The following is a 24,199-nucleotide window of genomic DNA, read 5'->3' on the forward strand; positions in this document are numbered from 1 at the left end:
CTAACCGCGGCTAACTTCGCGCACGCATTTGCCAGTAATCGGCCGCTGCCTGAACTGTTATTAGCGCCATGTGCATTAGAGCTTTGCTGGTGAAATGCCTCCGCCATAAACCATGAACCTGCGAGATCATAAAAGATCTGCATCCCTCCGCGATACAACTACATCGCAGCGCTGCGATAGAAGCGTCTGCAGAATTGAAAGAATCGCCAAGAGATGTGGGACTCGGACATCGCACAGATCAATGGGAACGATCGCAGCGCTATATGCGTGCCACTATCTAAAATTATTGTCTCGGCCTGCCGCCATTACCCATTCATGCGATCTGCCTCAGCTCCTTGCACGTCAATGGCACCCAAATCCACCATTCCAATAAACACCCAGCCCCTTCCTGAACCGCACGTGCTCGAACTCGAAGGAAGTCCGCGTAGAAAAACAAACGTACCGCGGTTACTCATCTGCCGAAGCATTTCGAGATGCTGAATGCACCAGCAGATTGCAGATGCACCCTGCCGCGATCTGTCCCCGCGGACCTGACGCGTCATAAACATCAACAAGAAAGTCCTTCAACCGACCGTGTCTATTGGCAGGAGACGGATAACCTGCGGCGCGACGCGCAACAATCGTCCAGCGGACGAGGCTGAAATCTGGGCGACTGTGCCTCTCGGTGAATGGATAGGGAGGAGATATAGTCGACTTACGTGGGTCATGACAGGGGCGGTATCTTCATGTTCCCACGGAGACGAGTCAACGCTGGGGGTCGATGCGGCGGTATATCCCGGCGGAGGAGAACGACGTCGCCACTGCAATGCTCGGCCGCCACTTGCACGCCATAACACGTACGGGGGACGGGACCGCGACGGTTTATTCACATGGCGTCCCGATGGCAGGCGAGCCCCGTGGAAGGTGGATCGTCGGTGGTCGCGCGCGACACCGGAAGGTAGCTGCGTGCGACGCGGGTGGTGCACGCGCTCCTTTGGCCAGGGGAAACCGTGAAACCGACTGTCCCTCCGTCGGCCCCGCGCTCGACGCTGGCTGCGGGATTGTTGGGGATTGTTGGGGGTTCCAGACTGAACGAGGGAGAGGTTAACGGGCGAGACGCGCGACGCGAGCCAGACGGAGCACGACTGATTCGGTGGTGCGACGTCACGTGGCGCCACCCTCGACCATCCCTGGCGGCGCCCGGGGGGGGAGGGCCGACGACGCACGGCTTTTCGATCGATGGAGAAAAATCAATAATACGAGGTGCATGATCCAGAAATTCTTGTGTATTCAAGTGTAGGCAAAGAAGGGTATTTTTAAACGATTTTGTTTAGCTTCGATCCTCTGAGAGGTTGTTTGTTTCGGTCGAATCTTGTCGTGCGGTTTTAACCATTTCGCTGCGTTTTTCGAGTGTAGTCGAACGCCGCTATATTTCCGTTCGATGCGGATTTCGACTAGGGTAAAGGACCCAATTACTGACACCTAACCTATTACTGTCACCTTAAGCTATTTTACTTCAAATAACGAATAAATAAACTATAGTATAGATTATAGGTTGAATTACATAATTCTTTCTGTGTATGACTTTACAAAGATTACAAATGCACTAGAATTATTTTTTAGATTTTAGTGCATTTTTTATCATATTGAATAAAATCGTTTAACTTAAATTTGTTTTATATATATTTTTAATGGTACCTGAACATTTAGACTACGCAGAAATTTATTGAAATTTTTGGGTGCATTTTTTCAATCGCGTGTTCTTGGCGGAATATTTTGCGCGTTTAATTCAATTTCTACAAGTTGAATTAAGTTCTGTGATATTTTTAAAGTAGGTGAGTTGTAAGATGTTTAAAAGATTAATTATGCTGGGTTACATAAATAAAACGCGAACTGAGTTCCACGAAAAGTTATCTGCATCCAGGGGAACGATCGATCACGAAACATTTCGTCGCGATGTCAGGCGATTTAAAAAAAGACAAATTGTATAACGCGATATAATTATGCTCGTGGAGAATAAAGAAGAATTGTTATCCTTGAATCTTGGAACTCGTTGAAACGGACGTACCTTATTTGCAATGAGAGGGAAACGAACCCAAGTTCAAATATTGTTGTTGTCTGCAGAAAAATAGATAATATAAAACTTCGTTATCTACGAGCCATTGTACGATACTAAAACCGATCGTCCATCGTCTATTTGCCTCGAGCATATAAACTTTAAAGAATATATACAAACAGGTGTTTCATTCTATAGTAGAAGCATTAACCCTATTCGTCTGTAATTTTTTTCAAAACCATTTTTATTTCCCCCAGTAGCGGATTTAACAGGGAGGCTGATGAGCAGTTGCTGCCTAGGCCCCTGCACAGAAGGCCCCGCGGGGCCCTATGACAAAAAAAAAATTATGATTAGGTGTAGGTACCCAAACACTACATTTTTTCGCACTACTACACTTAGCCCGTTTTTAGTAAATTACCGCTTCATTTTCCCAAAAAATGGGCCCCTGCCCAGAAGGCTCCCCGTGGGCCTTATCTTAAAAAAAAATTATTATGATTTTAACCAAACACTATATTTTTTTCTTGACTACTACACTTAGCCCGTTTTTAATAAATTACCGCTTCATTTTCCCGAAAAATGGGCCCCTGACCAGAAGACTCCCCGTGGGCCTTATCTTAAAAAAAATTATTATGACTTTAACCAAACACTATATTTTTTCTGGACTACTACACTTAGCCCGTTTTTAGTAAATTACCGCTTCATTTTCCCGAAAATGGGCCCCTGCCCAGAAGGCTCTCCGTGGGCCTTATCTTAAAAAAAATTATTATGATTTTAACCAAACACTATATTTTTTTCTGGACTACTACACTTAGTCCGTTTTTAGTAAATTACCGCTTCATTTTCCCGAAAAATGGGCCCCTGCCCAGAAGGCTCCCCGTGGGCCTTATCTTAAAAAAAATTATTATGATTTTAACCAAACACTATATTTTTTCTGGACTACTACACTTAGCCCGTTTTTAGTAAATTACCGCTTCATTTTCCCGAAAAATGGGCCCCTGCCCAGAAGGCTCCCCGTGGGCCTTATCTTAAAAAAAATTATTATGATTTTAACCAAACACTATATTTTTTCCTGGACTACTACGCTTAGCCCGTTTTTAGTAAACTGCCTCCTCATTTCCCCCCCAAAAATGGGCCCCTCAGAACGTTTGCCACCTGGGCCTTTTTTCTTAAATCCGCCACTGTTTTCCATATCTTAATTGCCTTATATAAAACGCAATATCTAATAATCTTTCTGCAAAAAATCAAGCTTTTAAAAATGATCCACTCACTAAGCTTTAAAAATTAACAAACAAGGTATTAAATAATCCACTCGACCATGATTTACAAGTATGTTTTGTTGTTAAGCACAGTAATTAAATTACAGAAATGCGATAATGAACGCGGAGAAGTTGATCGATTACTTCTCTCCGATCGATAGTGTTTATAATTCGTGCGACCTCCGTTCGCACAGTATCAGAAGGAATCACAGCGGCGGAAAGGTACGAATTCTACCGATAACGGGCCGTATCTAAGCATCTGCAGAGATTTGAAACGAGGGACATACAAGCCCCTCGTTATTTATATAAAGCGAAGGTGCATTCGCGTATGGCGCAGTCTCGTTTTCCACGTCGCGAGGTGGTCGATCATTATTCCAAACAGTCAGGTAAAAAATGCCCCGACAACCAAACCGTGACACAGAATATCGCAAGCCTGCTCGAATAAGTCGTCGAAAGCATTCAGAATGCTGTGTCCGATTCGATTTATTCGATCCCTATCCATAAAACATTGGCAACGTCACGGATCAGTCGTATTCAGATCGATCGAAAAAGCAGCCAGAATTGCTTAGCATGCGTTTAGCCTTCCCACGATATACGCGAAACAAAAGAAATGATTCTTTCGGGCAAAGAAAGTTAATCACGACTCGCCTGAGACGCGGGGCTTACTACACTTTCCTCGCACATAAATTTACATTCCATTTGCAAAAGTGTTCTCGCTTATCGAACACCAATTCGCGGCTATCTCCAAGGCGAAACCATTACGGTATCGTCGGTCGATAGAGGAACCTATACCCGGCCGCGATCGATTTTTCCTTTTCGATTAGGTAATCGAAATGAAAGTATGGAAAGTAATGGCTTCGCAAAACCGGTGGCGATCGGTGATCGAACGCGCTGCGCAGAATAGCGGCTAATTTTCCCGAGTGATTGATATCATTAAGGTAAATATTTAACAGGCTGAGTCCGCGGCAAAACTCATCGCACCTGGACTAACATTTAGTTGTCACCGACCAGACCGAAATAGCTTCGTCCTTTGTCTACGCATGTTTAACTACGTTTTCAATATCGAATAACGATCCTCAAATCGACACCGCGCTGTGTTCATTCTGTTAATCTCCACGTGACGCGTGGCTCATTATACAGCGCATTTCAAAAGCATACTTGCCGGTTTACCTAGTTAACAGAGCCATGAAAGGGAACAAAAGAAAGTTTCATTCATATTCAGTTTACTGTAATACAACAGTTCTATGTACGATAACGTAACTTTCTTTTCATAGGCGCTCCTTTGTCCACTCGAACCCGGTCGGCCGCGGTTCTGAAGCGGCCAGTAGCCCCCTTCGAAATGTCAAGTTTATCGTCCTGTACGCGCCTCGTATATAAACACTTCCAGCCCGGCGATCGTTCGGAGATGAAATATCGAGCGTTGTGAAACGCGACGGAAAAATTCATGCAGCGACCGTTGCATTGGTTCAGTCGCATATCACGCGGCGATCTTCCGGTTCTCTTTGGACCGCCTCTGTAACGGGCGACTCAATATGGTTCGCAGTTAAAAATCGTGTACGTGGTGCGAGCAACGCGTGCGAGCCGGGGAACGAAGTAAAAACCGTTCGGATGTAAAGGCGTTCCTTTCGAAGCGCGTACGACAAACGTGTTAATACAAGAGCGCCAGACCAGCCGCGATCGTTCCAGGTAGCTAACAAAGGCGATACTCGCGGATAAAATACTCACGATTGTCTTTCGTAGGCGTAATTCTACCGTAATAGTTACCAGCGCGACGATCAGCGCGTCTGTGCGCGGAGGCACGCTCGCTCTGTCTGTGTACGAAAGGAAATCCATTGCCCACACCACCGCAGCCGACAGCGATTGTGTGTAAAAATGAAATGGGGCATTGGGTGAAAGTACTCTCGGGCTTGGAGGTCTTATATCAGATCAGTCTGCTAAGAGCCGTGCAGGATGTGGATGGCGATTCTGCTCCGCTCCTAATGGCCAGATCTCCTGCCCAGCTTTGACAGTGTCGTGCTGTATCTTCTCAATAAACATTAAGCCCGACAGAATTATGCTACCGGAGTCGTAGAACCGAGGCGCAATCGGCTCAGCAGCGGTGCACAGTGAAAGGGAACGGTATAAAAGAAACGTGCGTTTTTGCAGAATGTCGCAGACGGTATGGATATGGTGTTTGCTTGTGTCAGTGGCGAATTTGACATTGGCCCTTGAGAACGGCCTGGTGAAAACGCCGCCCATGGGGTGGCTCGCCTGGGAAAGGTTTAGGTGCAACACGGACTGCAAGAACGATCCTGACAATTGCATCAGGTGAGAGTTATCACTGCGTTACGCCTCTTTCGTGCTTTCTTTTAATCCCGTGTGTTTTGCGCGTTAAACAGCTTTACTTGGACTCAGAGGCGTGTCCAGGGTGGGGCAAGTAGGGCTCCAGCCCTGGGCGCCGTTTGCGGGGCGCGCGAAGAAGGCCAAAGAAATAGTGTTTCTTGAATAGATTTATTTGGATGGTTAATGTTAGTAGTTTACGCTTGTTACTCGCGTGCCTTTTTAGAGAAGCTTCGAAAAAACTTGCTGTACTTTTCGGCTCAATTTGCCTCCAACTTTCGTCTCTTGCGCCCTTCAGCACCACTTTCTTTAAAAGGATTATCTAAATTCTATGTAAAATTTGTTTCGTGCGATCGACACTTTTAACAAAGAAGTAGAACAGAAAAGATGGAATTGGAATGATATGCATGGGGTGGGGACGCAAATTCTACGTTTGCCCTAGGCACAGTTTACGCTAAATACATCACTACTTGGACTGCTTTGAGTTTTAAGATTTTAAATGTGCTTTCAATTGTGTAGCATGATATACGATAAAGTGAAACCTCATTAGCATTTCGGTTATATATCTCTGAATCTAATAGTAACAGCTCCGGTTGCTGATGTATATCAAAGAATGCAGAATACGATTTCATTAAAAAAAACCGACCTATATAGGCGATCGATGGATTAGTAAGCGTTAAATTTGCCAGGAACTTTTGGCCGTGGAAAGTGAGAGTAGTTGGGGAGACCATAAATGAGTTGTAAAATATGTTAATACATTTTCCACCATGAAACGGGTGCTAATTGATCGTTATTAACGAAAACGGAATAACGTGATAAACCAAGAAATAGGAATTTCGCAGAAGTTTTAATATTCTTATTGGGTGTAGGTTTGAAATGTAATTATTAGATGGACGGCGCTAAATTTGTTTATCGCTATTGTAGCATTGAATTTACTGAGAATTTATTCACGTGCAATTTCAACTTGTAAGAAGTAGTTAAGGATGTATTGGACCTATCTGCAAAATGGTGCCAAGTCGATGAAAATTTGTGAGATTGTTCTCTCTAATCTTCCTGATGTGCTCCAAAATTTTTAAACGAATTCACTAAATGGTTGCTGAGTTATAACGATTTTAATTTTCACTGATTTTACACGCACTCTTATGGAAAGAGACGACCTCGACAGATAAAACAGCTGAAAAAATGTTGAAGAAATAGTACCAATGTTTTCAATTTTTTTTTTTACATGTAGTATATGGGTAGATGAAAATATCTGCCAAGTTTCAATTGTTTTCGCTACACCGTTTTAAAGAAATAAATTATAACTCGAGAAAATTGTGAATTCAGGGCATTTTCACTGGCAAAAGTTTAGCAAATAATGCTTGAGAAAGCATTTGTAAAGTGAAAAATATCTTCCTAGGAGTAGAAATAAGACTCCAACTGTCGTTCGAGTTCCTTACATCTAGATTTACTATGCGTAAGACGTAGATATTCAAGTATTTCAAGTTTCATATACTTTTGTCTAATATTGTACGTCCGATACATCCTTAAGAACAGTTATCTTAAGGGGTCATTCTGGTAATCACGCCGCAAAATTCGGCAACATTCAGGCTCTGTTTTCTCAGTGAATACAATGAATAACAATGACAAAAATTTTCTTTTCATTTATTAAGCTACTTGTAATGTATACGGAACAATTTTTAAATACACTTTTAATTGTGTTTTTTCAATGTTCAAAATCGCGCCTTTGAAAAGAAATACCTCGCTGGCGGGAGTGATTTAAGCTCACAGACTCATCTGAAAGAAAAAAACCATGCTGATTCTTAATCATTATGAGTACCGCTATCGCAGGTGCCAGAATTAGCCACGTAAGTCAATATTTAACAAAATTGCGCGTATTCAAACTTCAAGTAAAAATGGAAAATTTCGAAACTTCAAGTAAAAATGGAAAATTTTGAAACTTGAAGCTTGAATGCGCGCAATTTTGTTAAATTTTGACTTACGTGACTAATTCTGGCACCTGCGATTGCGGTTCTCATAATAATTAAGAATCAGCTTGGTTTTTTTCTTTCAGATGAGTCTGTGAGCTTAAAGCACTCCCACCAGGGAGGTATTTCTTTTCAAAGGTGCGATTTTTAACTCCAGATAACATTGAAAAAACACAATTAAAAGTGTATTTAAAAAATTGTTCCGTATACATTACAAGTAGCTGAATAAATGAAAAAAAAAGTTTGACATTGTTATTCATTGTATTCACTGAGAAAAAAAAACTGAATGTTACCGAATTTTGCGGCGTGATTACCAGAACGACCCCTTAATGTATAAAGCAGAAGGTTTATGTGTTGAAAACTTTGATTCGGTAAACTCTTGGATCACCAAATATGCCTCAGCACATTATGCCTGGCAAATTCAGATAAATATGACTATTTTCACAATAAGAAACTGAAAAGAAAAATATTTTTTTATAAAATCAGAATCTAAATTTCAGGCGAAGCCAAGTAGTAAAGCTATTGCTTTCATAATGCAACCACATTTCATAAATATGCAAATGGTATACCTATACAGTAGAAATTATGATCGTTTTTGTTTCATAATGCATCGATCAGAAGATCATCTAACATAAGGTGCAATCAAAGATGCGTCACCTTAAGAATCGTTCTTAATAAGCATATTTAGAGTTGTGTCATAGCTGTATGTAAATTGGAATGTCGATTCAAGGTCACGTTACTAACAAAAGCTAGAAGATAAATATAATTAATGATAGTTTTATGTTGATGACTGAACGCCTTTAAAGGCTATCGTATTGTCTTCCATTGCGTGAAGTTTCTGTAAAATGTATGCACTTTATTGTAAGCAAAATTTATGGAGACACTCGTGTCTCAACGGATGTCCATGAATATTGTTTTCACGCTTTATAGCGATCGGCTGTTTCGCACAATGGCAGATATTGTTGTGGCAGAAGGGTACGCAGCAGTTGGCTACGAGTACATTAACGTTGACGACTGCTGGTTGGAAAAAGACAGAAGCGTTACTGGGCAACTTGTGCCGGACAGACAAAGGTTCCCATATGGCATGAAAAGTCTCGCAAACTATGTACGCCCCGATAACATTCTCTAACCACTTCTGATAAATTATACCCTCGTCTCTAATTCTCTACCCCTTCGCCACACAGATCCACTCGAAAGGTCTTAAGTTCGGAATCTATGAGGATTTTGGTAACTACACGTGCGCTGGCTACCCTGGAATATTGGGGTACTTAGAAACCGATGCTCTGACGTTTTCGTCTTGGGACGTCGATTATGTAAAACTGGACGGTTGTTATTCGCATCCTTCTGAAATGGATAGAGGTACAATAATCACAGGCTTCGCTTAAACTGAACACCACCTCGAAAACCTGTACACTCATCGCTCTCAATATACTTTAGGGTATCCCGAGTTTGGATTCCACCTGAACCAAACTGGTCGACCTATGGTATACTCGTGTAGCTGGCCAGTTTATCAAATTTATGCCGGAATGCAGGTTGGTGTCCGCTGTACAACATTATCAAGTTTTACTCCACATTATCAACCGGCCATGAATATTCATGCCTGCGATTTTAAAGGTCAATGTTCGCCGTAAATTCATTGACATGAAATTTTAGCCAAACTATACCGCCATAACGGAGAACTGTAACCTCTGGAGGAACTACGACGACATTCAGGACTCGTGGAGTAGCCTAGAAACAATCATAGATTATTACGGGAACAATCAGGACTCGATTGTGCCAAACGCTGGCCCGGGGCACTGGAACGATCCCGACATGCTGATCATCGGCAATTTCGGGTTAAGTTACGAGCAGAGCAAAACGCAAATGGCGTTGTGGGCTATTCTAGCGGCGCCTCTATTGATGTCCGTCGATCTGAGAACGATCCGACCGGAGTACAAAGCCATTTTACAAAATAGGAAAATCATCGCCGTGGATCAGGACCCGCTAGGTATACAGGGTCGGCGCATCTACAAAGTCAGTGAATCCAGCGTGTGTTAACGGGGTATTCTGCTTTAAAAATCGATTTTTTTTACACGTTAAAGAATATTGTTTCAAAAATGTATGTGCAAAGCCGTACGTCTGAACTCTTGAAATGAAAAAAGTTACAGGTGCCTGAACGATACGGCGACGCGCGTCGCGACGGGTGATATGGAACACTTTAAACGCCTTTTCTCAAAGCAATGCTTTCTAAATGGTTGCCGTAATATCTTAAGATCTACCTGGCAGATTGATTCCAGATTTTTGTGCACCTTCGTTGCACGTGTCTTTATCGTCCGTACCAAAATTAATTCATAATAATGTTTCTTTCTCAATCCTTTAGTCCACGAAAGGTACGACAAGCATGAAAAATCGATAGTCAAACTTTAAAAATTTAAACATTACTGAAACATGGATAAATATACGAACCAAAGTTTGGCGAAAACAATTGTGTAGATGCTCGATAAAAGAAATACCAAAAAATTGTGTAAAAAAGCACGCTTTAAACTAGAATACCCTCTTGAAAACGAAATTTCTCAAGCCCCGGAATGTGAAAGTAAGCTTTGCTTTTTTTACTCTTTCAGCATAAGGGTATTGAGATCTGGGCGAGGCCGATAACTCCCGTCTATCAGAATTACTTCTCTTACGCCATAGCGTTCGTGAATAGGAGAACGGACGGTACGCCTTCCGACGTGTCCGTTACACTGAAGGAGCTTGGACTGCAGTATCCCGGAGGATACGGCGTAGAGGTAAGTCGTCAGAGCTCCGCCTTAATTTCTCTGTTACATGTAAGAAAATAAGATAAAACAACTGTGCGCGTCTACAGGATTTATACGAGGACGTGAATTACGGCGTCCTGACGCCGCAGACGAAGATAAAAGTCAAGGTGAATCCATCCGGCGTTGTGATACTACGTTGCGACCTCCACTTAGAAGATATTTTCGATACGAATCAATTCCCCCAGTACACGCCATCGAATCAGCTCTTCAAAGTCAGGCAGAACTCGTTCAAGTAACGCGCACTAAACTCAGACAAATTTTCTAACTGTAATTTACCATTTCTCTTTTGTAATACTTGACAACACGATGTTACCATACTTTGTTAAGAAGGTAGGAAATAAAGAATTTTATAGTCCACGAAACTTCAACCTTTATTAAGCGATATTAAAGTATCGTTTAGAATTTAGAAGGCTCTGTTTAGAAAAATATACGATCTCGTTACTTACAACGGCGGATATGCGAGGAATGCTATGAAATGGATTCACACCACGCGTACGCGTTGTCGAAGATGCGCTGCCACGGCGAAGCGACGTACGCCCAATCTGCTCGCTTCCAAGGCCACTGCCACATCTGCGTGCACCGCTCGGGATGTGGCATCATCGCCAAGTGGCGGCCATCCGCTGAGCAAATGCCAGCAATACCCTCTGCGAATAAATAGCGCGCGCTGCATTCAGCTTAGGTGTTCTATTGTGAAGGAAATGTGTAACTAAGTCCTCTCACCTGTGCTTCCATTTGGATTAAGGGGGTATCGTTCAGTGGGGTTACCATGGTCGTCGGTGTACTTAATAGCCAAGCAGTGGTTTTCCTTCAGCTTCTTCAGCACCTCGTCGTTACGGAACGTGAATCTTCCTTCGCCGTGAGCGACCCATACACCTAAGACGCTGTTTTCCATTCCGCTCAGCATGATCGATGGTGACTTATCAATCCTAACTGTGCTCCATCGGCACTCGAACCTTTCCGATATGTTGTGGTCCAAGTAAACGTCTGGCTTCTCGACATTACCTGTAAGAGATATGTAGTTCAGGTCTTTGAAAATTGTGTAGGCTTTCTGTCGTTGAACAGGATGTACCAGTTTCGTTTCCTATCCACCCTAACAAAGACATCAGTTGACAACCGTTGCATACTCCTAAACTGAATGTGTCTTCGCGAGAAATAAATGCTTTCAGTTGCTTCTGTAGGGTTGGATGGAACAGGAGGCTTGCTGCCCATCCTTTCGCAGAGCCCAGAACATCTGAAATTTGAAATTAATTTAATCTAAGTCTGATTAACTGGTATTTTTGTCAGATTCTATTACCTCTTCAATTCATACAAACTGTATAATTCGTTACTTTAAGGGGTTATACTTAGTCAGGCGGCCGAAAACAGGCGAATATTTGTGAATTTTTTTTGTCAAAATATAACAGTAACAGATTTTGCTACAAAAAAATAGATTCGCTGATGCTACATTAGACGCATTGTGTTATTTAAAAATAAATTTTAAAACCAAAGAGTAATGTTTCGCTTTGTACAAATTTTGTATTAAATAAATAAATTTACCAATTATATTTAATATCATTTACACAAGTTTTGTATAAATTAGACAGGAATAATCATTTAGTTAAAGTTTTCTCGTGTGTTTGATAAATATTATCAACATTATTCTAAAAATATAATTTTTGCAATATTTTTTTCAATTTCTCGAGAATTCTCAAGAAATATGATCTCATTTCTAGTTTCTCGAGAAACAAAAAATATCGAGAAGTCAGGAACACTACCCTTAAGGAATTAAAGCCTATTGAGTGACTCACCCGCGTAACTGAAACCACCAGGGAATATGACGCCCCTGAATCTGTCGAATGTAATTTTATTCTCCAGCAAATCTTGCATCGTCACATCCCAGACCTCGAAGCCAGCGCTCACCAAAGATGCTACCATTTCTCTGTCACCGTTTATGCCTTCTTCTCTTACCACGGCGACCGTGATCTTTGCTGTAGAACAAAAAATGTAAAAGTCGTTGCTCCACATTTTCAGATAATGTATGCTGATTTGGAGGTATGCAAACCAGATAAATCCCTTTGAACAGGCTTGATGTCAGGATGGAATGTTAGTTTGTAAGCTGGTGCTGTTCTATCCTTTAATCCACTGAACTCTTCCAGTGCACATTCAACGTTTGTTTGCCGACGTTCTAATTGGTAGCTGGTTTCCTCCCACAGGGACATTAAGGAGATAACTGTCGAGTCCAGAACTGTCTTCCCTTGGACTTTGATGTTTATCTAAGAATGTTGAAAGAACACAATACAAATTGCAAGCGCAAATATTTGTACAATACAGAAAATACATACTTTCGATGACAATCCAAAGTCTCCCGACGTTCCAATTGAATACACAGGAGCATTGAACTGCGCAAATACGTCGAATGCATCATCAAGATTTCTTTCGTCAACTTCCAGTATCCATCCCACTTCTTCGGCGAATAGGACGTCGATAGGCGAGCCTACTTTGTGAGAGATATTAACGTCCATTCCAGAAATGCCACCGAAACACATTTCAAGGAGACACGTGATGAGTCCACCGTCACTGATATCATGTCCCGCCAATACTTTCCCCTCTGTTGCGAGCAGAATAATATTCAACATAAATTACTCGTCTCGGTAATATTTAATAAATCTTACAGATTATCCTAGGTCACCTGCAATCAAACGTTGCGTGGCGTTGAAAGCATTCTTCAAAAGGTCAGCCCGCTGCATATCTGGAGCATCATTGCCAAGCGAGTTGTAAACCTGAGTCAAAGCCGTTCCGCCAATTCGACTCTGGCCATCTGATAAGTCAACGAACAATATGCGACCACGTTTCTCTGCCGCGGGTGCTTTTAAGTCAGGTGTTACTACCTGAAATGGATCAGCGGTAACGTAAAGTAAATTGATGAAGCTAGGTTTCCCAAGGAACGCCTTTAACTTACTTGTCGAATATCGGGACAGGGAGCGTAACAAGAAACCACAAGCGTTCCTGGTGCTTTAACAACATCTTTACCAATCCGCGCAGCCATACTAAGAGAATCCTTTCCTCCATCGATTGCAATTCCAAGCTCGTTCATGAATGAACACATCGCAGAGCATGCATCGTACAGCGCAGCACCTTCGCCTGGCAATTTCGCAGCCCACATCCAATTCCCACTGCATTTCACATCCTAGAAACATATATATCTGTGACATTTATGAAACAAACGTGTACTTTTTTTTTAATTAAGGGGGAACACCACTGTGCCGGCCGGAGAAGTAAGCCATTTTTAAGAATAATTTACAGTTTTCATAGAACAATTTTATTGTCTACCTTTAGTACGCTGTCTTAAGAGACTGTACGAAAAAAATATATAAATAGAAAACCATCCATAAATTTTAATGTATTAATTAATCTTTTAGACCCCCCACGCGAGCTGGTCGAATGTGTAACTTTTCCGGCCGTCACAGTGGTGTTCCCCCTTAATGTTTGGTCAGAATCGGTTCAGCGTTAATACCTGTATGTCTGAAATACGTGCGAAAACTAAGTTGCTCAACGCTTCTGCTACAGTCATGCGAGCTCCAGCTGCTGGGTTCACGAGGCCTTTGATTGGCTGTTCTCCGATGGAAGTCGCTACACCAGCCTACGTAATAAAATAATGATTAACGACATCGCACCATGTTAGGCATATTTTTACTTTCAGATTTCGTTACCGTCGAGAAATGAGAAATCGCTGTTACAGCTAAATTCGCAAGAGGAGTGTGCAGAGGGCCAACGCACTGTTGCTGCGCAATTAATCCAGTAACACAGCGGTCAACCTTGTTAGTCAAGTAACGCTTGCTGCCTACCGAAGGCAAGCGAAGAACTCTTTCCAGAGCAGACTGTACGGTCAAATTCTCCGGTAGTTTAACAGGAGATAATTGAGTTACCTGCCTCTGAAGGCTGAAAGTCTGTAAGGACATTAAATTGCATTTAAAGTATCCGTTGGAAGTGTTACGTAGAATACCCACCTTACGAGGCATTTTCCCAAGCACCAGTTCCAAATCCAAATCGACCGGATGTCTTTTATCTTCGTGAACCTCGCTTAGGTACTTTGACGCATCACAGTCATCTTCTTCGGAGAGAATGATCTTCCCATTTCCAGTGACAGTCCCTACGAAATTTATAGGGCACTTTTCTCGCGTAGCTATTTCCCTAAGCAACTTGCTGTCCTCTGGTTTGCAAAGGATTGCATCGTTCTCTTGGTACTCGGCACCCCATAACTCTAACGTACTGATACTTGCATCGCCTAACTCAAACTTCTTCGTGAAGATAACAGCACCCGCAGGCTCCACTATTTCTTTCAGAACGTTACCTAGTTATTTGAAATATCAATTAGTGGTGCGATGGTGTCGTACTTTTCATAGTTACAGGGGAATGTTTCTCACCATTGCCTCCAGCTCCTTGGTCATGTATACTAAGTATCGGGTTCTTCTTTCCCATTTCAGTGCACGCACGAACCACTCTGTTCAGTTTCTGCTCCATTTCAGGGTCCCCTCTTTGCACTGCCCCGAAGTCCAATTCAGACTTGTTGTCACCTTGCACCTAACGATAAATACTTGGCATTTAATCGATCATTAACAGGAACACGGTAGATAAAAATATAAAACTACCTCGATAGAACTTGCAGCACCACCTCCAACGCCAATTCTATAAATAGGACCACCGATTTTGATAACTTCCATGCCTGGAATAATTCCTACTTTTAGCTCTTCGCACAATGCGTGTAACGCTCTTGTAATTCATTCTCCCTGACCTTTCTGTGGCAAAACTTTCTGCGACATGTCAGCATCCATTGTACCTAAACCTCCGCTGAACATTATGGGTTTAATCCACTCGCGTCGTACACCCATAGTATCTGCCATACCAAAGGAGCGAGCGAAGCCAGATATAACTGGTTCTCCAAACTTATTGCCATAGTCGGATGCCCCGTTACTAGCTTCAACTATAATTTCCAGCGGTGTGGCCATGTTACTAGGGTACGGTACTCCTTTCTCCTCCCAGGGTAAATCGTATCCTAAAAAAGCGGCAGCCTTGACAATATGTACATGCTAATTTTACGCAAGCTACGAGAGACTACGACGAACCTGGAATGTGCAGATTACCAACAGAATAACCAGCTGTTCCAGCAATGTAGTATCCTCCTCTACCAATGCCTTGAACGTCTCTTAATCTCCCTCCAGTCCCAGTTGTAGCTCCGCTGGAAAATCACAACGTTCGTGAAGCGTGCTGCGATGTATCCAGTAAATGTCTGCATTAGTTACCTGAACGGAGCGACACCCGTTGGGAAATTGTGAGTCTCTGCGGTAAATATAAGATCTTGATCTACGTCTTCTAAGTGGAATGGACTGCACTTGTGCGTGTCCTTCGGCCGAAGTGCTGCCACTCGATGCCCCTTAATCGCACTGCTATTGTCGCTGAATTTAATTGTGTTGTTCGGATTAGAATGATTCTGAGTCTCTATAATCATATCGATTAACGATTCCTTCATCTCTTCGCCATCGACTACCATGCGTCCTTTGAAGAACCAGTGACGGCTGTGTTCACTGTTAGATTGCGCTAAGTCGAAGCACTCCACACTAGTTGGATTGCGTTTTAATTTGTTGAGAAACAGGTCCGTGTAGAAGTCCAGGTCCCAGTTATCGAACGCCAAACCTGTTCAAATTGTAAAAAGATGTATACCTCCGTCTCGAATAAAATATTCCATCTAATTTCATTCTGGATATATACCTAATTTTGAGTTCACTTCTTCCAAAGCTTTACGTCCGCCTTTCAGAACGTCAACTTCGAACCACTTCTCTGGCCTGAAGCCATGATCAAACGTTTCTATCGTCTTCGTGTACCTACATTCCGTCATTTTATCATGCAATGCTTCTGCTATCTATAAAAAAATATATGTTAAAGGTACTACTCCTAAAACAGTATTATAACATTTTCACTAGTGTTCCTGATTTCTCGATATTTTTTGTTTCTCAAGAAATCAGATCATACTTCTTGAGAATTCTCGAAAAGTCTGTTTACTTAAATGAATTTTCCGAAAAGTCTAGCTACTTAAAAATTGTTTTGCCGTTATATACATATCTGTCGTGGATATTAAATGACAAACGCGTCTTTTGAATCTTTTTGAAGAGATTCTCCATTACCTATGCAACAATTTTATAAGGGATACAATAGCTTTGTCTCTTCTTTTCGATATTTCTTCTTTAATAGCCACTAGAAACTCATTACTGAATTCAGTAGGTATACCATTTTTCTAAATTGTTAAATAAGAATTTAAGAGCACCTTCATCAGTCAATAATCTCGAATCTTCACTACTGAGATTTTCTATTGAGATTTATTATAAATTGTAGATGTGTTTATACGTTCGCGATTAACTAGTAATATACAATTTGAACTAACTGAAATTTCAATTCCGAAAATAAATGAGATTTATAATAATTTTCGTAAACTTAAGTTTCTCGAGAAAAATAGTATTTCTTGAGAAATAAGAAATAAGGATTTATAAAACTTCTCGACAAGGAACACTAATTTTCACACATACAGCATCTTCGACTTTTTTATCGATCGTTCCGGTATGCTTGATGCAGTATCTGGTCGCTGCTTCGATTCTTGTTATTTTGTGTAAATGTACGGATCTGCAGATTGACACAGCGTTGCTAGAGAATGCTGTAGAAAAGTTCAACCTGTAATAGACAAGAAATCGATTAGTACGCACGACATTCTCATGCGAGCGATTCTCTGTTATTCCCTTCGCTTTACCTAGGGCCAATTTCAATAATCAAGTTCCTCTCCGACTTTTCATCAAACACGCTACAGCTCTTTAAATTATCTTGCTCGAACGGAGGAATCAGAATCCATTTCAACAATCTCGACTCTTCTTCGTTCAGAGGCTCCTTGGTTTCAACGTAATAGCACAATTCAGTCTCTAGGCCATTTATCGAATCCAATATTCCAACTATGCTGTTGAGTTTGTTTTTAAATTGGCTTGATTTCAACCCAGGCACCTTGTAGAACTTAATAATACCCATGATCTGAGAACAAGAGGTCACAAAATGATCGAATCCACCGGGCAATTAAAAGCAGAGACGGAAACACCGAAGCACAAGCGCGCAGATCAGTTATAGTACTAAATCGATACCGATTGATTGTGTTCGCTGAGGCGACCTGGTACAGTACCGAGGGTGTTGCTGCGTTATCTTAATTTATCAGCATGGTAATTGCAAAATAGAATACTCCATCGAACAAATTTTAAGCTGAGGTCGAGAGGTCAGCTTGCTCAATAATATTCTTATCTCCCCTGAGATTATACGTTCTCACACGCCACAGTGCTTTCAAAAACGTTTTAATATGTCTATTCCTGCGAGGACCTTAAGCTTCTCAATGAAAATTGTTATTAAAGGCAAGCTTGAATTTACGGCTGCTCGCTGTGATAAATATTCACACTAAATCTGAGTTTCTTCAAATGAAGATGGTTGTTGTGTCGCTACATTTACATCACCATGTTTACAAACATGTATCATTGAGCTGATACTACGAAATTATTGGAAAACAGTTTTAAGTTACGAAGAAAAATAAAGCTACGAGTAACGATAATAGTCTACGCACTTACAGTGTTATGTATGCACTATCAGTGGTGTATATAGCTCACTGATGCAACAGGTTTCTTACAGTTATTGAAGTCCGATGGGGAACATAACCTTGTCATTCCTTACCACGTGCTTTTTTTTTATCTGTCGAATGAAGCAATTACCATTGATTACCATGTTGCGTCGCGGAAATGATGTGACTATGGATTTACTGAATTGTCAGCTGATTCTTATCGAAACGCAATTTATTATTTAATCCACTAAGATTAATACAAAATGAATTGCATTATTATAATACTCACTAAACTTCTTAATTAACTTTTACGTGTATAAGAAACAAATGTTCCATCGCTCCTTTCACGTGGCTATCTCTGTCAGTCACCCTTATAAAATTAACAAACTGAACAAATACCGAAACGCGTATTAGCGTTGGACTTCTATTTATTCTAATTTCATCTAACATAATTGTATTTCTTTTCATTAATGAAAAGAGGCCGCACTGTGCATGTAAAAAGGTGTAAAACCGCCTCGTACATACTGTCGCATAATGTATTTGAGAATATATTTCCCATCCGAGATTGTTTATCCAAGGAAATCGTAATTAGAGACATCTTCGAACTGCTGGTTCTGTGGGTTGCCAGGAGCCATTGGTCTTGTGGTCATTTGGCCTCTGGCGCTTACTATTTGTTGCTGCAGTCCGAGTACTTGCTGCCTGTATGGAGGTTGCGGCTGCAAATAGAAAATTCATGCACGTTTCTCAGTACGATGCAGTTAATCAACATATTTCCATTTTTGTCCAATACGCTAAAACTTCCCCTAAATTTTCAGAGATGTTAAATCTTTTTAAACGAATTACCAAATTTCTTATCGTCAAAACAGTTACTGATAATGAAATGGTTAAACGCACGATTACACACCTGCTGCAATAAATGCCTGAGACCCATATTTGAGACAGGCCGCATCAGTCGCGGAGCATTCGCTTGTTGGTTCGACATGGCAGCAGAATTGAGAGCTCTTTGCGCTTGCTGAGCCTATAAGCAAATCGTTATTTTCGTTTAAACTTGGTTCTCCTCCTTTCGACTGAGAATGTGGATAACAATGTACGATCATCTTTAAGAAGCATTTTATTTCACCTCTAACTGTTGCTTGTATTGCATTTCCTGCTGTTGCGCTACTTCTAAATTTTGTTGAATCTACAAAATTAATTACGCGTGTGAATTTATATTACACGCGCTGCATTCGTTCTTCGAGTCTCTCTCTCTCTATCTCTCTGCTATACGGTATCTGCTTACGTTCACTTCCAGCTGCGATTTATATTGCGCCTCCTGCTGCTGGGCGGCTTCTAACGTTTGCCTTAGTTGTTGGATTTTCAATAAGTTTTGGTGCCTGGCTAGTTCTATGTCGTCGTACGGTCTTTGTTGTCCTATCATCGTACCAGAACCTGCGGCAACTTGGGAACCAGGTAAACCACCACCCTACCGGTGCACCAAGCAAAACGGACCCTTTATTTTCTTCCTCTTGCTTCGGATACTTAACTCTGTTCTCCGTTAAGTATCGAGCCTTACCTGCATGTTAATTTGATTCTGAGGCACAGCGGAGGAAGTCAAAGTTTGCTGCGGAGCATTTGTGGAGACCACGTTTTGGGTTATTTGCCCACCTCCCATTGCTATGGTGTTCGTTTGAGACATAAGGATACCTCCTTGCGATGTGCCCGTACTGGGCATGGGCCCAGTTATTGCATTTCCTTGCGCACCGCCAGCCTAAGGTGTTCAATCGTTAGATCTCTACTTCAGTAAGCTACTAATACCTTGCCGCATGGAATAAAAATAAGAATCATGCAGTAAGAGCAGGGACGGAATTGGGTAGAGGCAAATTTTGGAGAGCGACAAATTTTCGGGACCGGCAAATCTTGGGGAGCGACAAATTTTAAGCGAAAGAAATTGGAAAAGGTTTAAACACAGAGGCTTGAGACAACTTTAAAATCATTGCACTTTATTTTCATGATAGCGAATTTGTAATGACTGAGATACGAGTTGAAATATTGAATTAATTTTTAAATTGTCTCTACTCTTTTAAATTAAAATATTTGATAATATTTCGCGGAAAGAGCGGCATTCGCTTGTTAACCTAGGGACGCCAAATTTTGAAATCCGTCGCAGAGTAAGCGGCTGACACTCCGTATCAACAGACAAACTACTCACTTGTCCCTGCCTTATAGAAGCATGCGATGACTTCTGCTGTTGGATCACTTTCCTCAGCCGATCCACGAAGCCCGTTTGATCATTTGGAATGAACCCTAAGTACGTTCTCTTCTCAGCCGTGTATAGGAGGATAAGTACCTTTATCTCGCAAGTGGACGTTGGTGGTAAAAAGGTGAAGTGTACGCAGCCTGCCTAAAATATTATTCCCTTGTCAATCGAGAACATTGGTTTAAAAGGTATCAGACTATTGTATACTAACAAATCCGGAACTCATGACTTTCGTCAGAGAATCCAAAGCCTCGCAGGGTGCTGGATGAAACAGAACGGACTTGGAGTTCTTTAAATAAAGCCCACCGATATTGCCTATCAATTGTTTAGGCATCAACTGCATGAGTAACTTCTGTGGCCAGGTATCAGCTTTCCTAAATAAGTACGCCTCGTTAAATATATCGAGTTCCCCTGATGAGAATCATACCTCCAAAAAGAAAACTCACAATTCTGGATCTCCGTCTTTGGAATGCGCGGAAACTTGGCAAGGAAGATGTCTAGTTTGTTTCGGCGCGTCGGCAGGAATTTTAGCTTTCTCCACCCATTCGATGACTCCCTGCCATATGGTGTGCCTTTCACGTGGTGCAACAATCTGTGGACTCGCCACGGGACCAGAATTTACGTTGCCCTTTAACGTTTACATCCACATTCGATTTCGCTCGTAAAGATTCATAGAAGAACTGGAACCTGTTCCTCGAGAACATTACCTGTGCTTGAGAATGCACTACTTGCTGCTGTTGGGAGACTGACGACACGGACGCCTGCGTCTGGGAAGCTGTGACTGTTTGCGGCACTTGACTAGGTGCTGACTGACTGACACACGACACTGTCAGTTGCTGCCCACCCTGTCCATGACTCTGTTGGCCAGACATAGGCATCGGAGCTTGCTGCTGAACATTCTGCTGCTGCTGTTGCTGTTGCTGTTGTAGCTGCATGGAGAATCTTACTTGTTGCTGCTGAGTCAGCTGCTGTTGCTGTTGTTGTTGCTGCTGCTGCTGCTGCTGCTGCGCGTTGGCAGCCATGACGTTGGTATTAGCTACTGGAAATATAAATTGAGTGTATTACATTAGAAATGAGGAGTTGAGACTTAAGAATCTTATCAGCCACAAAAGATCATCTTACTACCATCCATTCTTTGTCCAAATGGAGGTACAGTCAGCCCTAACGAAGGAGAAGGCTGATTCAATTGTGCTATTAACGCACTGTTTTGTGTATTCGCTGGACCACCTCCTGGCGTTACGAAAGGCCTCCATCTAGTGTGGTTTGGCCTCGGTCCTACGGGTGTCGGGTGGTAAGTCGGTGGAGCATTTATTTGAGTGTTGTAAGGAGGTCTTCCAACGTTCATAGCAGCCGCAATAGGCACAACAGCTTGGTGAACTGATGCGATATTCTGCGGTGCTTGGTTTCTAAACGGAGGACCTTGTGGCTGAGACGGCTGAGTAATATTCTGCTGAACTTGATTCGTGTTTGGGCTGTCGTTGCTCTGTAACGGGCTCAGTGGGATCTGTGCAGCTGTACCGGGAGTGGTGTGGACAGGCCCACCCATGGCAGGGCTGACCGGTCTTTCTTTCAAATTGTAATTACGTAACAGCACCAAATGTCGTGGGTCCTTTGCGTAATTTTTCGTTTGAGACGATTGAAGATCTCCCCCGGCTTTCTCAAATAATTTAAATAACGCAGGTATCTTTCTGGGCGACAGAATCGAGAGGTTAATGTTTCTCTAGAAAAGAAAAGATTCATGTAAATCGAATTTATCACCTGTGCCCGATTAATTCACTTCAACGCACGTCTTGGTAAAGCGCAGCCAGCTGCTCTATAGTGTGGCCAACGAATTTGTACGACTCTTGTATGACTGTTTGGTACGGTGGAGAATTACATATCAGAACACAGTGCTTCTGCGATGCTGTGTTGGGTTCCCGTCGTAATTGCAAGTCCTCGAAGCACTGCAATCCAGTGGCGAGACCTTCCCCAATATTCGCGCAGCATTCTCCTTTCCCACCAACCATCCTATTCACAGAAAAAAATCATACAGACATTCGTTGAGAAAATTAGAAAGTATCACGTTAAAGATTCTGCTTACTCCAATTTATCTAGAACGAGTAGTAACTTCTGAGGATTGGCGTAAGGCCCGAAAGTTTCTGTGCATGGCGACGGTAAGCAATCGGCAGCATGGTACACGACTATACCGTACAAAGTTGCGCTATTCTGTAGAATGAAATTACTGTAGTAGATACATCAATTTTGAAATATAAATCATATTATTCATCGTTGTACCTCAGAGACATATTCTCTGTCTTCGATGGGGCCTTGATTGAAATACCTGTAAGATACAATAACGCCAGATGAGCAAGCTTGGAATAACTGATTAAAGGAAGGCTCTAATTACGCCTCGCCTCAACGCAACTTCTTTTCTCACTCACATCTAAACTCGCGTCGCCTCGATTTTGCATGTTTGCTCAGTCGTTCAGAGAACTTCTCCCTGTGCAGTCGTCGATTCAGTTCGCATAATTATGCTTCCATCTACTCACACTACGCTTCGCCTCTCCACCTTAAAATATTCTAGAGGAGAAATCCACTGAACGGATTTACGCTGAGGCAAGGCGAGGTGTAGTGTGAGTCAAATTGTCAAACTACATAAGAAAAGCATAGGAAGAATAAAATGAGCCTAGGCGAGGCGTAGTGAGAACCTACCTTAATGGGGTACAGGACTACAGAAATCTCGAAAAATCAATTTTTTTATTATCTGAAAGTGTCATCCTTTGTGAACATTTGCAAGAAAGTTTCATGAGGAAATTCGAATAATTACGGAAATTATAGCGCTGAACGTAACTGACAAGGGAAGATCCTGAACCCGAAAATTAAAAAAATTCTGAAACTTTGTGAATATATAGAGAATTTCCTCCTGATTACAACACAATTTTTGTTTGCTGCCCAAATTCACTCTAAGGGGGTACTGTCCACTACATGCACACTTTCCTACGAAGTATGGATATCTAACATAAAATTTAAAAAAAATTGCACTTTTTTCCGGGCTTCAAGGTATTGTTCTACCTTAAATCAGACATAAGGAGAACGATTATCTATAACTTACTCGAGCGTGGGAAGAAGGTAATTTGTTCTGAGGTCATTGAGGTAGGCACCGTTAACCGCAGTTCCCTCGATAACAAATATTACGTCGGCTTGTATGCCGTGTTCCGTGGGACCCGCTACCATTTTCGCTTCGTTTTCTGGGAAAGTGCCGAAGAAACATTTAATATTTAACAACTACCGCTACATGTACTAATTGTATATGTGACAAATTTACCTGTGTTAAATGTTTGAAAACATACAATTTATGATGACAATCTAAGCAGATCTTCTACAGTTCTCGTCGGTATTGCACTTGCGATGTATATTCCAAATTACATTACTATCGCGTAATGCACGATTCACGAAGAATTTAAAAGGCGAGTATCAACATCATCGAACGTCACTCCATTTTCTTCCTTCCTTTTCTAAAACCAATTCCAATGTATTCACATCTGTTAAATACACCAGCCTATCCAACCGCGTGGCAATTAAATCATGGTTGTACAATTTAAACTTTAAAGCTCTGAGTTGAGAGTGATTCTTGTGAATATCAACGTAAAACGACATACGATTGCTTAACGATTTATTAAATTGCATAGAGTGGAATTCAGTGGAATTTTTAAACATAGAATATGACATAAACCTCCTTGTTCTCACTCAACGTGAGCAATTCTATAATTTTGTTCCGATCTGTTGGCAATACTACGTTTGCAGGTGAAAGTATTGTTTATAAAATTAGAATTATAATATGCATTAATTAAAAATATTGAGGAATAAAAGTTATCTGAATTCGTGCATTGATTTTTCATAAAGAAATTAATATTTCAGGAATGTTTAAAAAATTATTGCAGGCTCAGCCAATGGGCGCAATCAGTATCAGTGCCCGATCTATAGCTCTTCAGCCGCT

General features: G+C 41.7%; 4 protein-coding genes across 14 annotated transcripts in view; 1 reads left to right on the forward strand and 3 right to left on the reverse strand.

The window, feature by feature from the left end:
- Fid (class I SAM-dependent methyltransferase fire dancer) overlaps positions 1 to 1,128 on the reverse strand; it is a 51,449-nt gene extending 50,321 nt beyond the window's left edge. Inside the window, exon 1 of the mRNA XM_076830915.1 lies at positions 699 to 1,128. The gene's annotated coding sequence lies outside the window, so the exon portion shown is untranslated. The remainder of the gene's footprint in view (positions 1 to 698) is intronic.
- A 2,398-nt stretch (positions 1,129 to 3,526) lies between these two features.
- LOC143378892 (alpha-N-acetylgalactosaminidase) lies at positions 3,527 to 10,734 on the forward strand. Its single transcript, XM_076830992.1, has 8 exons — positions 3,527 to 3,673; positions 5,432 to 5,598; positions 8,508 to 8,682; positions 8,762 to 8,936; positions 9,015 to 9,109; positions 9,231 to 9,590; positions 10,178 to 10,342; positions 10,420 to 10,734. The coding sequence occupies exons 1-8, from the start codon at positions 3,620 to 3,622 to the stop codon at positions 10,606 to 10,608; spliced, it is 1,380 nt and encodes a 459-aa protein (XP_076687107.1). The 5' UTR covers positions 3,527 to 3,619; the 3' UTR covers positions 10,609 to 10,734.
- Positions 10,718 to 18,166, reverse strand: Pfas (phosphoribosylformylglycinamidine synthase). Of its 6 annotated transcripts, none has more exons than XM_076830910.1 (20): positions 18,101 to 18,166; positions 17,148 to 17,419; positions 16,930 to 17,071; positions 16,118 to 16,268; positions 15,652 to 16,042; positions 15,475 to 15,587; positions 15,144 to 15,404; positions 15,001 to 15,074; positions 14,776 to 14,932; positions 14,359 to 14,702; positions 14,062 to 14,298; positions 13,866 to 13,991; positions 13,311 to 13,538; positions 13,041 to 13,239; positions 12,694 to 12,959; positions 12,414 to 12,624; positions 12,160 to 12,339; positions 11,442 to 11,603; positions 11,093 to 11,374; positions 10,718 to 11,016 (listed from the first exon to the last, which is right to left on the reverse strand). In XM_076830910.1, the coding sequence occupies exons 1-20, from the start codon at positions 18,149 to 18,151 to the stop codon at positions 10,841 to 10,843; spliced, it is 4,023 nt and encodes a 1,340-aa protein (XP_076687025.1). In that variant the 5' UTR covers positions 18,152 to 18,166; the 3' UTR covers positions 10,718 to 10,840. The 6 variants fall into 6 exon arrangements, with proteins under 6 accessions (XP_076687025.1, XP_076687024.1, XP_076687027.1 ...); XM_076830909.1 differs by having other exon boundaries at positions 18,086 to 18,166; XM_076830912.1 differs by having other exon boundaries at positions 17,998 to 18,124.
- A 368-nt stretch (positions 18,167 to 18,534) lies between these two features.
- On the reverse strand, positions 18,535 to 23,731 carry LOC143378876 (mediator of RNA polymerase II transcription subunit 25). Of its 6 annotated transcripts, none has more exons than XM_076830942.1 (15): positions 23,528 to 23,731; positions 23,315 to 23,450; positions 22,498 to 22,543; positions 22,304 to 22,428; positions 22,011 to 22,230; positions 21,349 to 21,943; positions 20,931 to 21,259; positions 20,670 to 20,851; positions 20,435 to 20,597; positions 20,176 to 20,367; positions 19,540 to 19,734; positions 19,267 to 19,449; positions 19,108 to 19,167; positions 18,892 to 19,005; positions 18,535 to 18,703 (listed from the first exon to the last, which is right to left on the reverse strand). In XM_076830942.1, exons 2-15 carry the CDS (start codon positions 23,434 to 23,436, stop codon positions 18,557 to 18,559), a joined length of 2,673 nt encoding a protein of 890 aa, XP_076687057.1. In that variant the 5' UTR covers positions 23,437 to 23,450; positions 23,528 to 23,731; the 3' UTR covers positions 18,535 to 18,556. The 6 variants fall into 6 exon arrangements, with proteins under 6 accessions (XP_076687057.1, XP_076687056.1, XP_076687059.1 ...); XM_076830941.1 differs by having other exon boundaries at positions 21,346 to 21,943; XM_076830944.1 differs by having other exon boundaries at positions 21,427 to 21,943; positions 23,528 to 23,730.
- Between the last annotated feature and the right edge of the window lie 468 nt (positions 23,732 to 24,199).

The sequence above is a fragment of the Andrena cerasifolii genome, chromosome 2, assembly GCF_050908995.1.
Source record: "Andrena cerasifolii isolate SP2316 chromosome 2, iyAndCera1_principal, whole genome shotgun sequence".
Lineage (NCBI taxonomy): Eukaryota > Metazoa > Arthropoda > Insecta > Hymenoptera > Andrenidae > Andrena > Andrena cerasifolii.